The 15,558-nt window shown below is 60.6% G+C and overlaps 1 protein-coding gene across 1 annotated transcript; it reads right to left on the reverse strand.

Moving 5' to 3' along the window:
- Window positions 1–1,293: 1,293 nt before the first annotated feature.
- Window positions 1,294–15,216, reverse strand: UBTF (upstream binding transcription factor). Its single transcript, XM_056362447.1, is given in 22 exon segments — window positions 1,294–2,208; window positions 3,115–3,261; window positions 3,665–3,733; window positions 3,953–4,000; window positions 4,282–4,471; window positions 4,678–4,766; window positions 4,856–4,966; window positions 5,200–5,355; window positions 5,853–6,008; window positions 6,203–6,316; window positions 7,098–7,139; window positions 7,486–7,627; window positions 8,063–8,196; window positions 8,501–8,611; window positions 9,102–9,222; window positions 9,865–9,929; window positions 10,674–10,829; window positions 11,529–11,612; window positions 11,919–11,987; window positions 11,989–12,095; window positions 15,087–15,123; window positions 15,125–15,216. Coding segments are annotated over 22 exon segments (2,283 nt in total). The 5' UTR covers window positions 15,146–15,216; the 3' UTR covers window positions 1,294–2,094.
- Between the last annotated feature and the right edge of the window lie 342 nt (window positions 15,217–15,558).

Here is a 15,558-nt window from a genome sequence, read left to right on the forward strand (position 1 = left end):
CTCTTCGGGGCCCCGGTCCCAGGGGGAACACGGGGGGATTGTCCATGTGGGGGCACCCAGGTTCACCCCCCCACCCCAGGGCTGGGGTCCATTTCCCCAAAACGGTGGTTTTTCAGCCCAATTTGAAGTGAGAGGCCACGAAGGGGGTGTCACACACACACACCCCCCAGCTCTGAGGGGGTCCTTGGTTGTGTTTTGGGGTGACTCAAGGTCTTGGGGGGGGGGCTGGATTTGGGGTGCTGAGAGCAGCAAACCCGAGGGGCAGTCATGGCTGGGGGGGTGAGGCCCCGTGGGACCCCACCCTTGCAGCCAGAAAACCCCCAAACCTGCAGCATACCCGCCCCCCCCAGCCACCTGCTGAGCTGATTTGGGTGAAAAGAAGAGAAAAATGGCTAAATTAAAGCACACAAGGAAAAGCCCCCCCGCCCCAGCCTCCCCTCCCCAACCTGGGGGGGCGGGGGGGGGGGGGGGGAGGTGCCCCCCACCCCCTTCCCTGGGGTCCCCCAAATCCTGTCCCCCAGCCCAGCTCCTCTCCGGGGACAGGACAGGGGGGACCAGAAGGGACAAACCTTGTGCCCCCCCACCCCTCACAGAGTGGGAGTCTGGGGTGGGTCCCCCAATTGCACTGAGCGTTCTGGGGGGAGGACGGGGACGGGGGGGGGGGGACAGGAACCCTGCAGGGAGGTGCCGTGGGATTGCTGGTGCTCATGTCTGCTTAAAAAAAAAAGGGGGGGGGGGGGGGGGGGCCCTGGACAGGCACTGCCAGCCCCCCCCCCCCCCCCCACGCACCCACTCCGGTCCCCGCAGCCCCATCCTCCTCCCAGGGAAGGGGGCATCGATCCCCCCAAAATAAACCCAAACCGCACCAATATTTACAGCATGGCCAGGGGGGTCGGGGACGGCAGGAACCCCCCCGGTGAGGCAAACTGGGGGTAACTGGGACAAGGGGAGCGCTGGTCCCCCCCAGGGTTTGGGGCGAAGGGAGAGGAGCAGCTTCACCAGACATGGAGGGAAAAATGGGGGGAGGGGAGAAAAAATAAAAGATGTATCTTTCTCGTTTTATAAAAAGGAAAAGAAAAAAAAAAGAATAAAATAAAATACAACAGCACAACAACCAGCGACAACACCGAGGGGCACCCCGGCAGCACCCCCATGCCCCCCCCTTGGTCACGCTGAGCAGCCAGGACCCCGGGCGGGTAGGAGCCATGCGTGCCACGGCCCCGGGTGCCCCCCCGGCACACACGCTCACACGCTCACACACGCACGCCCATCCCCCCCCCCGTCCCCCCCCCCATCCCCCCCCCCCCCACCACGGGGACACGCCGGGTGGTCATGTCTGTGGCCGGCGTTCCCAAGTGCCATGGATGTAGAGGTCCCGGTGAGCTCCCAGTGCAGCTTCCAGACTGTACAAGAGTTGGGGGGTTGGGTTGGTTGGGGTTTTTTTGGGTGGGTGGGTGGGCAGCCCCGAGATGCCGGGGTGGTGCACAGAGAGGGGAGGAGGGGGCAGAAAGGAGACATCCCAACAGCTGAGTCCTGAGCAACTCGGCTCATGCTCTGCACCCCAGGCTGGGAGGGTCTGCGCAGGGGTGGTGGTGGGGGGGTGGTGGCATTTGTTTGGGACTTTTTAACCAAAAAAAAGAAAAAAGGGGGGTGTGGGGGTATTTGTTTTTTTCCTGTGTGTTTTTGTTTTCTTTCTATAAAGTCCGGAGCTGGCAGCAAGGGTGTGAAGGCGGTGAGATGGGGTGATTCTCTGAAAATAATGAAATCTCAAAAAAAAAAAAAAAAAATAAAAAAAAAAATCGCTTCCCCTCCCTCAGTAAAGGGAGAATAAATGGGAGGTGGGAGGGACAAGGGGGCTCACCCTTTCCTCTCCCCCCAGCCAAGGGGAGGAGCAGCCCCTGGCTCCCTCTTGGTAGTGTGAGCTCGGCGGAGGGGTTCCTCTGGCCCCCGCTCCCCGGGTTGGGGGGTCCCACGGGGGGCTGTGGCTCACCGGGTGGGGCAGGAGGAAGAGGAGGAAAAGGTTTTGGGGGGCTGGGGGTGGGATTCGGGACCGAAACCGAGAAACCAAACAACGTTACTAAGAGCTTGGCTGCATCAGTTGGAGTCGGAGTCAGAGGAGTCCCCAGAGGAGGAGGAGGAACTGCTGCTGCCCTCTGAGTCGTTGTCATCCTCATCCTCATCATCCTCATCCTCGTCATCGTCGTCGTTCTGGGGAGGGGGGCATGGCAGAGAGGATGGGGGGGTTAGCGGCAGGGTGGGGGGGCCCCAGCTGCTGTCCATCATCTCCCCCTGGCCCCCTGCTCACCCTCCCCACTGTGGCACAGGGGGTTCCCCACGGAGCAGGGGGTGCAACCCCATCCCTCCCACCGCTGCCACCCCAGGGTCGGGGGGATGGAGGAGGGACATGGGGCGGGAATGAATTTGCAAGGGCTCAGCTCAGGGGTGCCAGAAGGGGGGGAGCGTGCCGGAGCAGCGCGCGGGGGTCCTACCCTCACCTCTGCCACTGCCTCGCTACACGATCTGAGGTAGGGTACCCGACCCGCCTCGTGCCTCAGTTTCCCCCCTCTAAAGCCAGGGAAGGAAGAGGCGTGAGCTGAGACCAACGAGGGGGTCGAAACACCTCACCTGTCCGGTGGCGAGCACAAGGCACGGACACGGTTTCTGGCCCCAGCGCCATCCAGCATACTCTGATTTCAGTTGCACCGGTGTAAAACTTTGACTCTGGTGACTTACTCGGCATTCACACTGGCGCAAACGGAGCCGAGACCAGACTCAGTATCTCCACCAGGAAAAAGACAGGAGATTTTTCTCTGCTCACTGGGGGCTCTGCACAACCCGCACCTCTACATCCCGAGGCTGCTCCTAACTACGCCCCGCGGCTGCTCCTCGCACCCTCCCCGGGGACATTGGGGGTGTGTGTGGGGGTATCCCATTCCCCTTCGCCTCCCCGTGTCCCCCTGCTTCCCGGGAGCTCCTCCACCATGGTCCTATCTGAGCCCGGGTGCGGACGCCCAGCCCTGGAGGGTCAGTGGGGGGCAGAGCAAGTAGTATGGGAGCGGAGCGGGGCCCGGGTTGGCCCCAGCGCCCTCCCCGCGGCACGCACCGCAGCCTCACCTCGTCCCCGTCCTCACTCTCCTCCTCACTGCTGGACTCTGAGGAGTCGCCACCTTCCTCTGAAGAGTCACCGTTGTCATCGTCATCGTCCTCATCTTCATCGTCGTCTTCCTCCTCTTCTTCCTCCTCGTCGTCATCCTCTGACTCCTGTGGGGTGGGAGAGGGTTGGTCATAGGCAGAGACCCTGGGACACACCAGCACCCCTGGGTGCAGCACCCCATCCCTGGGTTCCTCCACCCATGGAGCAGGATCAGGTGGCTCCTCCCGCATGTCTTCCTGGGAGCCTTTCCCCATTTATCTTACAAATGGCCCCAAAAAGGCTCCAGGAGCGGAAGCAAGCTTATGTCATAGACTACAGGGGGTCAAAACTCAGACCCAGGTGGATTCTGAGCACAGATCTGGGGAGGACCCTTGGTTTATGGTCTCAGCAAAGGGGAGGCAGAAGAAAGCACCAGGGATGCCTTGGACAAGAGGTCTGGGTGTGTCCCCCAGGCGCCTTCCACAGAGAGGAGGGTGCTGTGTGCCCCCAGCACGGCCACGGTGCACTCACCGACTTGGACTGCATGGTTGGCTTCATCTTGGGGTTGGGGCCCCGGATCTTCCCTATGCTCTTACGTTTCTGCAGGGGGAACAGAGCAAAACCGTTTTAGCGCTGCAGGGCTCGAGCTCAGCAGCTTCCCACCGCCCAGCAGGGAGAAAACCCCACCGCCAAGCTGCAAGGGGCACATCCCTCGGGGGCGTTCTCCTGAGCCCGGCTCATCAGCTGCTCAGCCCAACCTCACCCCGGGCTAGCCCCAAGCCCCCCGGGTCCCCCCGGCGATGCTGGGGGGATACTCACGTTGGAAGTGTGTTCCTTGTAGGCGGCCCGCTCCTGGGGCGAGAGGCTCTGCGGAGACAGGGGAGACAGTCAGGGGCAGGGAGGGCCAGGCAGGCATGGAGCAGGGCATGGAGCCAAGAAGGACTCCAGCACAGGGCACCCCCTCCCCACGTGCATTTTTTTTTAATTTTTTTTTAAAGGCTCTTTAAGTTACAAAATGCCAAAAAAGGGTCTGGAGATGGTGGTTCCCAGAGGAAGGCTGTGAGCAGAGATCACGCCAAGCATTCCCAAGAACAACCGATCCCAGAGCCCTCTGGTGCCGCCACCAGGTATCAGGACTCAGCACCCACCTTGAGCCAGATGTCGAGGTGTACCCTGTACTGTTTCTGCTGCTCCTCTGCCAGCTTTTTGTAGTGGTCCTTCTGGCCCTGGGAGATGCGCTGCCAGCGGCTGCCTATCTCCACCATCCGTTCCTTCAGCGGGAGGTGGTTCAGCTCCCCGTTTGACAGCAGCTCCTGGGAGAATTTCTGATAACCGTTCCTGCAAAGGGGGGAACACGGAGAGCGGATCAGATGGCATGCACAAAGAACCCAGGTGTCTGCAAGCAGCCCACAGTAACCGTCATCCGTCCCCACCATGGTCCATCCCATGCTCCCTCCACCCCAGTGCTGCTCCAGGCTCTTTTGCACCAGCCCGCTTGCCTGGCCAGATCTAACTTTTCAGACCCCAGACCCCCAGGTACTCACATGGGAGGTTTCTTTGGCTCTCCCTGGAACTTCATTTTCTTGGCGGAGTTGGTGGAGCACGGAGGGGCCCGCATCTCACTCAGCTCCCTCTGAGTCAGAGAAGAAAGAGGGGTCAGGGAGACAGGGGCAGCGCCAGCCATGGGTATGTGGCGAGGGGCAGGAAGGAGCAAGGACCCACCTCGTATCGCTTCTGATCCTCCGCTGCTTTCTTGATCCACATCAGCTTCTCCTTCTTCTCCATATTGTTCCAAGTGACCTCCATTGCCTTAAGTGCCTTCCCCCGGTCGTTCTGTGCCACAGAACCCCGCACCACATTAGAGGCGCCCAAGATTCCCAGGACGCCAGCCTGGCCCCCCCAAGCACTGCGGGGCACCCACTCCCTTGCTGTGACCCTGTCCTCCCCATGGCTCCCAGCCCCAACCCACTGCCTCAACTGTGAAAGCAGGGGAGATGGTGCTGGGCAATTCCTGCTGGTGGGAGCAACGATCCCACTTCCAGCTCCTTTCCCAGCCCACTCCTCACCTTGAAACGAGCCAGGTAGTCACCGATGACACTCTGTTGCCAGATCTCCTCAGCTGTCTTGGGAGACTCGGGCAGCTTCCCACGCTCCTCTTTATCTGAGCTGTGCTTCTTCTCTGACTGCGCCTTCATCGCTGCCTCCCGTGCTTTGTACTTGGCCTGCGCAGGGGTGCACGGTGGGGGTGAAGGGGCAGCGTGGCCACCTGGGCACGAGCCCCCGGCCACCAAGCACTGCGAGGGCAGGCAGCAGGACGGCGCAGCTGCCCCCAGTGCTGTTCCCATGGTAACACCAGCAGCCCCCCAGTACACACCCTCCCACCTCAGGACTCCCACCACTAGGAAAACCATCCAGTCTTTAGACTGAGGCTCAAGGACCCTCCAAGGCTTCTCAAGTTGCTGGATTTTGACCCACTAGGTCACGAGAGAGAGAGGGCACAGCTGGCAGCACCCATCAGTGCTGGCACCAGCGCCTGGGTGATGGCTCACTGGAGCTGCGATGCTCCTGGGGACAATCGTCCCCCAGCTGCAATGCTGGGGAACAAGCAAAAAGCCCCTTGCAGCAGCACAAGGCCAGGCAGTGTCCCCCAGACTGCTGGAGATGCCCAATGGAGCAGCAGAGACAGGGATGGAGGAGAAGGGTCAGGGACGGTACCAACCTTCTTCTTCTCGGAGAGGTCATTCCACATGCGGGCCAGGAGCCGGGTCAGCTCACTCTCTGACAGTTCCGGCCGCTCCTCCTGCAGCTGCTTCCGCTTCTCCTCCGAGAAGATGAACATGGCGGAGATGGGCCGTTTGGGCTTCTCTGAGCTGGCCTGAGGGAGGGACGTGGGACCGTGGCTAGGAGCAAGCCCACTGAGGGACCTGCCTTGCACTGGTAGCCTCCAACCCCAGGAATAACATGGTTAAAGAGCCATGGAGCGAAACCCTCAAAACACCACAAGATGCCAGCAACCCCATCCCACGTCTCTGGCACATGCTGCCCCATCTCTCTGGTTGCTGCTCTCACCTTGCCAGTCTCTGGTGAGGACTTTTTGGATGCTGGACTCGTTGCCCCTTTCCGGTTGCTGCCCAGCATCTTCTCCTCGCCTAGCACCCGCTGCTGCTCCTCCTCAGGCAGGCTCTGTGTGGCACAGCAGGAGAGACACGGTTAGCTGGCCTGACACTCACCAGGCTTTGATGCAGTCAGGGAACAGGGACGCTGGGGAAGGGGAGCTAAGGCACTCAGCTGTCCTCACCCAAAGACCACCCCAGCCAGGGCCAACGGCAGGCACCGCAAGCCTGGGAGCACAGCTTGGAGGTCCCCATGCCTGTGTCACCCCTATCATTGGGCAACATCCCTCCTCCCTAGCCCTGTTCCCTCCCCGGCTCAGTCTCATCTGCTTCGCCTCTGCCAAGGCAGGTGCCCCGATCCGGGTGCACCCCTGGGTTTTCCACCCCCTGCCCCTGCAGATGCAGCGGGGGCCGCGTCACGTCCGCCCAGGGGCCGAGCATGATGGCAGGCTGAGCTCCGCGCGGCTCCCCCCACCTACGCCCCAGCCAAGGGAAGGAAGCGAGAGACTCACTGCCGCCTGCACAGCCGCAGCTGCTGCCAGCAACCCCTCCTCCAGCACCAGCTCTCCACTCACCCCCGCTTCCCCTGCCAGCCTGGGGGACTGTCCCCACCTCCCAGTGCCTAACAGAGACACTGGCTCAGGCATTAGGGCAGCTGAGGAAGGGTCAAGACTATGTGCAAACACCTCTGCACCAGCACCCATGGCTGGGTCCAGCCACGTTTGGGGGGAGCAGAAGAGGGCAGCATCAGTGCAGCCCCTGTTTAACCCATTCCAGCCCCTGGCCAGGGCTCCCTCCCCACGTTTGGGGTCTCCCACACCCAATGGCTGAGGCACCCCCACGGCACTCACCTCCAGGAAGCGGAGGAGCTCAATCTCGTAGTCTTTCTTTTTCTGGAGGGAGACAGAAGCGTGTGGTTACACAGGAGATCCCCCGCCCCACCCCTGCCTCATGCAGTCCCTGACCCAACCTCAGCCCGCCCGGCACAGCATCCTCCACCCAGACCATCTGCTGGTCCCACACACACAGAGCGGGGAGACAGAGGACGAAGGGAGGTGACAGAGGACCTCCAGGGGAACTGGCGGTCGAGATGACACAAACGGGCACTGAGGAAGGGTGAGGGGCTCACTTCCAACAAGATGTGTAGCCCAAGCTCTCCCATCCTGCTCCTCCTTTCCTTCCCCATAGCACCAGCGCCCATCGGCCTGTCCACCCATCTTTCCATCCTCAGCCATGCACCTGATCACACTTTTTGTGGTACGCGTCCTTTTCCTTCTGGGAGAGCAGTTTCCACTGCTGGCTGCACAGCACCATCCGCTCGGTGCTGGGCACGTCTTTCATGTTGGCCATCAGCTCTGCACAGTACAGGGAGTAGCTATTCCTGCAACCGATGGAGGGACCCAGCATTAGGGACAACCTGGCGCACTCACGTCCCCTCCGCAGAGCTAGCTGGGTGCTCAGAGCCCCCCAAGACCTCCCAGGTGCACTGGGCAGTGAAGTGCTGTGCCAGAGGTGCCTGCATTTGAGGGAATCGAGGGGCTGGATTTTCCCCCAACCTGGAGCATAACACCATCGCCATAAACCTTGCTCAGATTCTCCATAAATGTATATGTAACTTATTTAAGGACCAGGTTAATGGCATCATTGACAGTCTGTACCCATGGTCCCAGAAATGATCGGGGCTCTCCAAGCCAGGCAGAGCCTCGGCTTCCTCATTAGCCAGAACCCACGACTGCCCAAGCCAGCCAAGAGCCTGAAGCCATAGCTCCTAGAGGGACACATCCCTTGCGCCCAGACAGGGAGGGACAGGACTCACGGAGGTGGCTTTGTGGGTCGTCCGTCAAACTTGTCCTTGAGCTGCCGTTCCGCCTTGGTGAGGGTGGAGCGGGTGATGCCCTCCTCACTGATGTTCAGCTCGGGGTGCTTCTGGATGTAGTCACGCATGATCTCCTGCAAAGGCCAGAGAGCGGTCAGGAGAAGGGCTCCGATCCCCGCCTGGCTGGGGCCAGAGGAGGAGGAAAGAGAAGCCAACCATTGTCCTAATCATCTCCCCAGTGGTACTTCTCCCTTCCCCGAATGTCACTGGAGGAGACAGGGCTCAGACTCACTAGGGACCTGCAAGGATCTAGCTGAATGCCCACGCTGGCTATCCGGTGAGGCTAGCTAGCTGCCGGTGGCTGTGGCCGGGAGGCAGAGTGGCTCAGAGTGAACGCAGGGACGAGTGTGGAGGGGAACGGGTGAGGCTGCTCCCTACCTCGTACTCCTTCCGCTGTTCCAGGGCCTTATGAATCCATTTCAGCCTCTTTTTATCCGAGAGTTGAGACCACTGCTTGCCCAGCGACTCTTTCACCTCCTTCGTGGTGGCCTGAAAACCCAAAGCCAGAGGTGAGGGCAGAGGGGTAAAATCCAAAAAAAGAAGGGGGGGGGGGGGGAAAAAGGAAAAAAAAAAAAAAAAAGGCAAAAATAGTGTGGCCCGCCGTTTTGTCCCAGCAGCACCCATCTTGGGGCCGTGGGGTGGCTGCGAGCTGAGCTCGTGGCCGGGGAAGGGGGTGCGTGTGAGTGTGGGGCATGGCCAGAGGTGGAGGTCTGCGCTGGCAACCTGTCCTGCCCTGCCTCAGGCTGTGGTCACCCCTCTGACTGCAGGCAAAAAGTGGGGTCTGTACCCCTGAGCTTCTTCCAGATGTGCAGAGCCCCGTCTTACCTCCATCCAGACTGCTGGGAGCTTCTAGTAGCGTCTTCCATCCCGTCCCCCCCCTAAAATTGCTTCTCTCATTTCCCCCTCCTCTCCCCCCAGCAGCGGGGTGCAGGACCCCTCGACACTCACACTCACACGCACTCCCACCCACCGTACTCACATCTGGACGCACTTTCAAGTAGATTTTCTTCTCGTGGTTGTACCACAGCTGCTGGGGGGTCTTGGGTTTTTCAGGGACATCAGATTTCTTGGCGTTCTGGATGAGATCCGGGTGATCTTCCCTTTACCCGGCAGGGAGGTGGGGAAGGGAGAGCGTTACGGAGGTCGCAGGCAGGAGAGCACCCCCTAAACCTCCCCACTGAGGGGTAACCGTCACCGCAGGGCTGAGCCTCCACGGGCTCGGACAATCGGGGGGTGGGGTGAGTGGGTTTGTCTGTCCCCAAAATGAGCAGGAGGGTTTTAGGAGAGATTCGAGCCCACCCCTCCTGGGGGAGCATCAACTACAAGTGTTGCCTTTCATGTGCCAGGCAGGGCTGCATCCCTGGAGCAGCGGTGGGTCATGGGGAACGCCAGGACCCCACCTGGGTCACAGCAACCACATTCCAAGGGAAGCTTTGGGGGGAACGGGGTGGCCACCACAGCTTTTCACAGCGCTGGTGGCAGGGCTCCTGTCCTCCCCTTGCAGACCCTAACCCCCAGAGCGTGGCCGGTCCTCCACTCTCTCCCCGTCACCAACACCAAGTCTCCCAAACAGATGGCTGCTCTCAGACACCTTCTCCTTGCTCTTTTTTTTTTCCAGCATCCCCTCTTCCTTTCTGCCTTCAAGACACAGAGCCCATCAGAGCTTCGTCTCTGAGCTACATGCAGGAGGGGAGACTGGGTCTGCCCAGAGCGGGAAATGGGGCAGGGGGCTGCCTGCTCACCTGAACCTTGCCAGGTTCCTCTCAAACTCCTGCTTCTCTCGCTGGAAGTCCTGGATGTATTTCATCTGGGGACACAAAGTCACCGGGGAGGTGGAGAAGGACGTCAGCACTGGTGAACGGGCAGGCAGATACATCCCTGTCGACCCTGCCAGCTGGGCAGCCCGCAGCCCCAGTGGGACTCAAAGGCTCCCCAGCCCACCAGACCAGTCCTGCAGCTCCCAGCTGAGGGTTTCCAGCCTGCCTCGGGATTCAGAGGCAGGATCTCCCCTCTCTCCCTGCACCCCAGCAGCCCTGGGCAAGAGGGCACAGCAGGGCTTTGTGCCCTGGACCTGTCCTGCTGGTGGCAAACCCACCCAGGATGAAAGCTGGGACACCCAAAATGCCTGCCCAGGCTCTGGCCAAGCCCAAGGCCACCTCCAGCATCTCGGAGCAGAGCCGGCCCCTCCATCCCTCACTCGGACAGGGAAGCCGCGGTGGGGCGTGTGATCTAACCCCAGCGTTAAATACAGATCCACCCAACAGCAAAGTCATCATCCAGGTCCGTCTGGAAGAGACGGACAAGGGACAGACCCAGCCAGCCTCCACCCCACAGATCCTGGGAACAAGGACAGGAAAAGCAAAGGGAGTCTTACTGGTCTGACGGGACTGAACAAGCACCCAGGCCTTCTCCCACTGAGAGCCAGATTAAACCCTCACCAGGCAGAGGCTGGGCTCTACTGGTTTTACTGGGAGAGCTGCACAGGCAAAGCCCAGCATGCAGAGGCACACAAGTGGGAAGGGGCTTGCTAACTCCCCCCCCACCCCCGTACCTTTTTCTTTTCAGGAAGCTCCTTGTACTTCTTGGACAGGATCTTGGTGAGATCCAGGTTGCTCATTTCAGGGTGAAGCTTGGCATATTTGGCCCGCTTCTCCATGAAGAAGCGGAAATAGGGAGTCAGGGGCTTCTTGGGGAAGTCGGGGTGTTTCTGGGGAGAGAGCAGAGTGGCAGATGCTGAGTGTGGAGCCGGCAGCACTGTGGAGGGCATGGCCAAACCCTGCCAGCTCCCAGCTCCCGCTGGTACTGGCGGAGACCTGCCTCCATCCAGCCCTGCTGGTGATCCAGCTCCCTGACTTGGGAACACCCCAGCTTTGCAGGGAAGGCAGGGAAAAATGCTGGGAACAAGGACTCCCTTCCCCAGGAACTACAATATCCCAGGGCATCTCAGGAGCAGCCTCCAGCCATCCAGAGCTGGGGGCACAGCGGCTGTGCTGCAAGAGGGGAAACTGAGGCAGAAGGCGAGGATGGGACCCACCTCCTGGGGACGGCTGGTGGCAGAGCACTGGCTGCCCCAAGGCCGCCTGGACAAAAAGCAGCACCCCACCCGACCCAGCAGGCCAGGAATAGGACAGAGGCTTCCCGGCCCCCCCTGCGTGCTAAACTTGGATGCAGGCTGCCAGCAATACAGCCAGCCATATTAAATGTACCCTGGACTTGGGCCTGGGCCCAGAGCCCGCAGCCTGCGGAGCCTTGGGCAGCCGGCCGCAGGGATTACGGGCGGTGAGGTGCCTGCAGGGACTCTAGTGGCAGAGCCACATGGATCTGGGGTGCCACATGGTGACAGGCCCCTGTCCCGGTGAAGGAGGAGGTCCCCCTTTAGGGACCGACCACAATTCCTGCCCAATACCTTGAGCTTTTTGCCCTTGTAAGGATTCTTCACGTGCTCTTCGGCATCCATAATGAGCTCCGTGAGGGTCCGAAACTTCCTCACCTGTGGGGTAACAAAGGGCCACAAACATGAACAGGCTGGACGCGGGGGACAGGGCAGATGCCTGCTTGGCACTGAGCCATTCTCAGCACAGCTTGAACCCACAGGGTCTCCTAACACCACCGGGCAAATGACCCATCCCAGCACCTCCGAGGGTTCGCAATGCCGATGGCAACGTGACAGTGTCGGCACTAATGGCCAAGGACTTGGGGCGCTGGGCTTGAGCGATTCAAACAGTCCCAGAAGGTCACCAGGATGCTTGGTCCCTCTCACAGAGACCCCTCTGAGCCCCGCGCAGCTGTCGATTACCTCATTAGAAATCTCCATCCACTTCATCTTGCACATCTCCCCCGAGAAGTCCTTGAAAGCCACTTTCTCCCCAGTCCAGGTGGGACTCGGTGGTTTTGAACTTGCTCCCGTCGTTGGAGGGCAGGTTATTCTTCATGCACTCCAGCAGAGTCAGCATGTCCTCCTGAGACCAGCGGTCTGGGCAGCAAAGAAACAGGCTTAGCAGCAGCAACGGGCAGGCAGCCCTTCCCCGGCAGGACATGGGGGACTACAGCTCCCAGCGTGCAGCTCTGGACCGCACGCCAGGACATGTAATCTCCACATGCTGCCTCTCAAGATTAAAGATCAAAGGGACATGGCTGTTTCCATCACCCTCGAGCAACTTTCTACGGGCCAAAACAATCCAGGCAAAGCTAGAAAATCCACTCGGTGCAAACCAGAGGGACTCGCTCATCCCAGTACACCATCAGATAAGGCAACAGCTCTGCCGTGCGGGAGCAGAGGGCTATTTCCTACACACAGGAGCGAAGCCCTGCAGAGCGAGACGGGAGCAACGTGCTCTCCAGCCAAGGAGGAAACAGGGAAACCCAATTTCTAAGGGGAGAAGATGTGTCCGGAGCAATGGGAAAACCCCAGTGCTGCTTTTCCTTCAACTTGGAGAGCCTTGCCATCACCCAGGACCTAGCTCCATGTTGACCTCTGCCAAGGTCAAAACTCAAGAGACAATAAAGCAAGGGGGGCAGAGCCCAGCACAGCCTCCCCGTCTGCAGCAGGCTCCCTGATGGAGCAGGGGCGATGGTTACGCCACCCCATCATCCCCTGAGCTGCCAGAAGAATCCCCAGCTCCCGTACGGACAAGCTGCTGGGCTGACGGGATGGGCATGTGGCAAAAACAGGGAGCCTGGAGCAACCAGGAGGCCCGGACTCACAGCAGCCCCATGCTGGGACAGGCAGCGGGCCAAGATCTCCCAGCACTGACTGCCTCATCCAGCACTGACTCTGGGGCTGCTTCCTTGCCAGGGGAATTCCTCTGCTGGGCTGTGCACCAGCTGGGGAGAGGAACCCTGGGTGCTCTGCAAAGATGGGTGGCCCTGGGGAAAAGCAGCGGGCCCTGGGAGCGGAAAGAGAGGTCCCTGGGGACGGGCTGGAGGAGGAGCAGTGCCCCAAGCTGCACACCCACACAGCCCTGCCTGCTTCAGCCTGGGACAGGCACCCAAGCCCAGGGGCTCCCCAGGTGTGGGACTGGCTCTCCACAGTGTCCCCTGCCCCACACCACCCACCGGGCGAACACGGGTGTTCCAAGCTGCCTAAGGGACACAGCGCATCCCGGTGAGAAGTGGACAGTGCAAGCCGGTCATGGATGAGGGGGGAGGACCTTTCTCCCACTGCCCCCAGGAATGAAAACAAGCTCCCAGAAATACCCAGCTGTAGCTCTCCCTCCGCTCAAACTCAGTGTGCACAAAACCACCACCTCTGCCTGCCTCCATGTCCTGCATCTGCATCGGTCCTTGTGGAGGGCAACCGCCCCACTGAGCCCCAAATCCGCATGAGGGGGTGTTAAAGGACACATAGGACCCACAGGTAGGGGTGGGGAGCACAGCCAGAACCTGTCCCCCCACCCCCACTTTGCCTCCTGAGCCTGTAGGTTGGGGGTCCAAGGCAGGAACAGTTTGAGATCCAGATGGTCTCTAAGGTTACCTCATCAGGTCTGTTAGTGATTAATTGGGGGCAGGGGGTAGAGAGAAAGAGCCCCCCGCCCACCCGCCCCCCGCAACCATAAAGCACGGAGCCCAGTGGCTCAGGACGTGTCTCCGCACTCCCAGCTTCAGAGCCCCAAAATGTCACCATGGGGGGAAAAAGAGACAGGAACCTCCCATCCCCCCAGCACATCCTGGGTGGGAGTAGATCACAGCTGAGGGGCCACCGAGCCCAAAATTTTGTCTTCCTATTTTTCCCATCCACTTTCATACCCCCCAGGCAAGGACTAATGAGCAGAATCGGGCTGTGATGCTGGTGCCGACTTTACTTGCAGAAATCGGGAGAAATAACGGAAAGCAGCACAGCCGGGAAAATCAAGCGGGGAAGGAAAAGGGGATGAGACACCCCCCCCTCCCCAAACCTGCCCCCATCAACAAGCCCCATGCCTCAGTTTCCCCTCTCCAACGCAGGAATGCCTCAAGACCTCTGGCCCTGTGTGACCCCCCCCACCCCCTCCCGCCAGCAGACAGCTGAAATAACCACAGCCCACAGGAATACATAAAAACTGTGGAAACATCCAAAAACCTCGCCGGCAGCGGGGTGGGGATGACGGGGGACCCCACACCCAGCCCCGCATTGCTCTTGTCCCCCTCCGACTGGCTGGGGTTTGCCCAAAAACTCTGGAATTGTGGAGTTCACCTGCCAAGATGAATGGGGCTGTCTGTGCCCTGGGACCGATTTATCCCCAGCTCTCCTGGCATCGGCCAGGCCAGGTCTATATTAGGAAAGCTGCCCCGGTGTAATTAAATCCATCTAAAGACCCAGCGAAGAACACGTGCTCCAGCTGGGTTCGCTCGGGGCAAACAGACTGACTGCGGCAACGGAGGGAAGCTGGGGGGACTAGAGGGGTGAGGGGGGCTAGGCTGCACCCCCCGGGGCTGGGGGGGTCACCCAGGGAGTTTTTGGGTGGTGGGGCAGCAGAGCCCCGCTGCCCAGGCAGGCTGCCCCAAATAAAATGTCCCTTTTTTCTTGTTTTCCTGCCCCTTTTTCAATAAAAGCTTGATGTCATCCTGGGGTCTGGAAGCCGGAGGCCCAAGGTAACGACTCAGCTTTTAATGCAGCCCAGATGTGAACGGCAAAGGCAGCACCTCTTTGTGCCAGCCCCCCGGGCCTGAAACGCCAGCCACCCAAAAAGAGCATCCTCAGCGCTGCGAACTGGTGGCCACCTCACCAGGACCAGGGGGGCTGCCGGCGCTGCACATGCATCCACACGCCAGCACACGTGTGCGTGCCCATCCGTGGGGGAGCCCGCACCGGTAAATCCCCCCCAAGCACTGGCACAGCCGGGATCGCGGCTCCTCCATCCCTTGGACAAAAGGGCCACCCCAATGTTTGGGGCTTTTTTTGCTGTTATTTTTTAAAACCGGCAGCGGTATTCCCGTGGGACCCCGGTGTGGAGGGGGGGGGGGCTGTGGTTGCGGGGGGACTCACCTTGGTTTTTGGGAGCTGTCATTTCCAAGTCTGCAGGGGCACTCGGCTTCGCCGTTCATCCTCCACCTGCCTGCGCCCAGGACGGTCCTGCCGGCTCCCTTGCGCACTACCCGAGATCACTCCTGCTCAGCTCTGCAAGCAAAGGAGACCCCTGCTAGGCACCCCCCCCAAGCTGGAGGGACCCCCAACCCCTGACGGGGAGCAGGGGGGCCAGACCCAGGCATCCATGCCCCCCCAGATGAATGAGGTACTGGGACCCTGTGAGGTTGGAGGGGACTGGAGAGGAGGTGCAGGGCAGGCGTAGTAAAGGAGGAGGGTACATGGGGGCGTCCCCGAGATCCTGCAGGGGGTTCATGGAGGGGGGATTCTGAATGACGGCGTGACCCCCCCAGCCTAGCGGGGGTGAGGAGAAAAGGGGTGCACGGGCAGGGGGACGAGGTTCGGAGGGCGATGTCCCCCGGGGTGGGGTGGG

Source organism: Falco biarmicus, chromosome 17 (assembly GCF_023638135.1).
Source record: "Falco biarmicus isolate bFalBia1 chromosome 17, bFalBia1.pri, whole genome shotgun sequence".
Lineage (NCBI taxonomy): Eukaryota > Metazoa > Chordata > Aves > Falconiformes > Falconidae > Falco > Falco biarmicus.